The 3,287-nt window shown below is 33.4% G+C and overlaps 1 protein-coding gene across 2 annotated transcripts; it reads right to left on the bottom strand.

Moving 5' to 3' along the window:
- Positions 1–243: 243 nt before the first annotated feature.
- Positions 244–2,612, bottom strand: LOC149186149 (bidirectional sugar transporter SWEET1-like). 2 transcript variants are annotated; one of them, XM_089412563.1, is made up of 7 exons: positions 2,476–2,612; positions 2,270–2,348; positions 2,132–2,168; positions 1,617–1,833; positions 1,133–1,291; positions 896–1,015; positions 244–754 (listed from the first exon to the last, which is right to left on the bottom strand). In XM_089412563.1, exons 2-7 carry the CDS (start codon positions 2,304–2,306, stop codon positions 518–520), a joined length of 807 nt encoding a protein of 268 aa, XP_089268689.1. In that variant the 5' UTR covers positions 2,307–2,348; positions 2,476–2,612; the 3' UTR covers positions 244–517. The 2 variants fall into 2 exon arrangements, with proteins under 2 accessions (XP_089268689.1, XP_089268688.1); XM_089412562.1 differs by having other exon boundaries at positions 2,270–2,395; positions 2,476–2,606.
- Between the last annotated feature and the right edge of the window lie 675 nt (positions 2,613–3,287).

Here is a 3,287-nt window from a genome sequence, read left to right on the forward strand (position 1 = left end):
TCTTAATACAAAATCAAAGAGTTATTCTAATCCAATACCTTAAAAAAAACAAAAGAGCAAACTTATTTGCAAAACACTGAATCTCTCATATTATTATTGTTAATATTATAATATATCAATTAATGCATTGCATTAATTCTATAAATAAAATAAAAAATTAACCACAATTACAATTTAATCCCGAAAAAAAAAAACAAAAATCCTTCATATTCTTAATATTTAATGATAAAATGTAACAATAAATAGAGTAAACATTTCATTGCAATGTTTTATATTCTTATTGAAATGTAAATCCAATTGAAAGTCCAGTTTATTAACTCTAACGATTGAATACTTTATATTACGAGAGATCCCCAAATACCATCTCATAGCAATCACACGATTATCATAGTTACAATCAGCAGTGATTACAAAAATAGGAACTTCTTACTGGCATAAATTTGTTCATAGGAACTAAAGCATACAGGTATGGAACTTGCAGCCGATTCTGAGCATTTGCAGCCACTTCGCTCCAGCGTTAAGAAATTGGGTGAGGCAAGGTGACCCCACTCTGTGTCATTTTATTAAGTCTTTCTTCTGCACTTTTATGTTTGTCCAAAGTTAACTCAAGCTTACTGGGGGGCAAGGACATGACATGATTAACACAGTAACCACTGCTGGTATCTTCTTTGCATTTAGCTGGGCTAAAATCTTTGTATATGAAATACAATATCAGTTGGGCTACACCAAGCAATGTTCCAATACAATTTGGAGTCTACAAATTCCAAAATACATGTAGATTTCAGTAGGTTTCAGTGTAAGTATGCAGAGAAAAAAGACACACAGTATAGCAAATGACCCAAAATAGGTGAGCAGGACTGTGACAATACAACCAGCAATTATAAAATGAACTTACCGTTACAAATACGTCGCTGCCAAGAATCCCATACACAGCCCAGGATGCACTGCACAAGAACCCACAAAAGGAAAGGAAGAATGGCATGTACTCCACACTTTTTGTCTGAACTACCAATCTCTGCCATTTCCATACAAATAATTGGGGCAAAAACTTGAATAAACCCAGATAACTCCATACTTTAAGAGAGAAAAATCTAAGAAGTAAAAATAAATCAAAAGGCTATGTTATGCAGACCATTATAGACAAAGGAGCTGCATATACACAAGCTGAAAATGTAGCAGCAATGGAGCCTACGAACAGTTTCCGTTTATTGCCATGCAGAGCTGTTAATGAGATCACAACAACTGCAGTGAAAAAAGCCATGCCTGCTATGAACAGTATTAGGATTTTCCTCTGTTACATGAAGGGGAAATAAATCAGGATATTGTGTTTCAGAATTGAGGCTCTGTGAGTTGAATTATGATGAAACAAATCAGGATATTGTGTTCAGAATTGAGGCTTCTGTGAGTTGAATTATCATGAGCTTCTTCTTTCAGATGCATTAGATAACTAGTTTTTAGTGTCAAAGAATGGATTTGAATTATGATGAGATTCTTCTTTAAGATGCATCATATAACTAAATTTAGTGGCAAATGATGGATCCAGAAAAAGAAGCTCATCGAGGTATTGTGCTCAAGCAAGCAGAAAAGAAATGAGGTAGCTAGTATGGAGTACTTACCCGAGGTTTTGGTGGGGCAAATATAAGAAACATGCATATGTATGTGAATTCTATAGCAGCCCCAGTTCCATTTATGGTTGTTACCAGAATATTGTTGGATGTGATGAAGGGAAGCCCATACCAAGCAAACAGAAGACAATTCTGGATAGTGACTACGTATGGAATGCCAGAGAATTCCTCTGTGGAACCTTTCTTGTATACTTTATAGAATGTGATCCTGTGAGCAAGAGAATACTAAACCCCTTAATTCGTTTACAATATTTCATACCTATGCTACTATATACTTTCAGCTGAGAGAGCAGCAGATTAAAAGAATTGATGTTTGGACTTAGGCTTTTTCAATCCTTTAGATCCCTTTGATACTTAATAATTTGAGATTAAGATGAATCTTTGATGCCTAAAAAATTTGAAATAAAGATGAATTTATGCTAATTTACATTTTTTCAACAGAACTAACAAACTGAACTTGCAAACAGACAGAAACAGAGAGAGTTCAGAGGTTAGAATATACTAACACTGGTGACAGAAACAAAGCAAAAGCTGTAATATTTCCTGGAAAAACACCATTGAAGCCATTGTAAGCACAATAGAACAGTATAATTCCAGCATCATGCTAATGCACACACAGCAGAAGGAGAGAAAATAATATTTACCAAAAAGACCCAAGATAAAGCGCAGTAAGTTTCCCATTGTGCCCCAATTTCTGTACCAAAAATCCCTGTGTTTCCTTGGCTGCACTCGATTCGGGCAAAAGGCAAAAGAACAGTGAGTCGCTGTAGCTGTAAAGCATAAATCATGAGGCTCTTTTAATACTGGAAAACCCCAAACACCAAGAAGCTGAAAATCATCAAATGTTCACCTAGAGACTGTATCAGAATTCTAAGAGCCACAAGAACTAGAACTTCGAAGTATCCCAGGATATATCCCAGCCTGAGCGTAATACTGATTACTAGATGTACAACACATTTACAGAATTCAATTGCAACACGCCCCAACAAGGAATCTTACTTTTTTTAATGATCCAAAACAGTGAGGATCTATTATCGTCCTTTTCCTTTTTCACATTTTATGGTTAGATTTGTCATCTTATGCTTTTTTAACATTTAAGAGGATTCTCTTAAATTTAAGATCTGATCATTAGAATTCTCTTAATTTCAAACAAACCAACTGTATCAAAAATAGGATGTTTCAAAAGCTTTGCACACATCTATATGGCAAATTTGAAGCAAATCTCCTTGGAAATTAACTATCCCCTCTAGGGAGCTATGTTTCGTATGTTTCGTCTTCACCATAATGATGAAGAGAGGAGCTATGTTTCGCCTTCACCATAATGATGATGCAATGGCTTCATCTTAAAAATACTCTCTTGTCCCTCATCCTTCACCATGTAAAATGTTTAGTTTTCAATTAAAATTCATTGGTTAATAATAATACAAAAATTATAAAAAGATGATTTAAAATGGAATATAAAATAATAAATGATTTATATATATATATATATATATATATATATAATTGAGATTAGAAGACACATCCATAGTTGTAATAACATTACTTAGAAATAAAAATACACATTTCCTTTTTTTTTTTTTGAATTTGTTGTATTTCTATAATCTTACAAATCCATAAATTTATTCTCACTAATATATTTTATGTGAAAACATAACAAAA

The sequence above is a fragment of the Pinus tabuliformis genome, chromosome 3_1, assembly GCF_031772625.1.
Source record: "Pinus tabuliformis cultivar Carrire ecotype Pingquan chromosome 3_1, CPIR1, whole genome shotgun sequence".
Lineage (NCBI taxonomy): Eukaryota > Viridiplantae > Streptophyta > Pinopsida > Pinales > Pinaceae > Pinus > Pinus tabuliformis.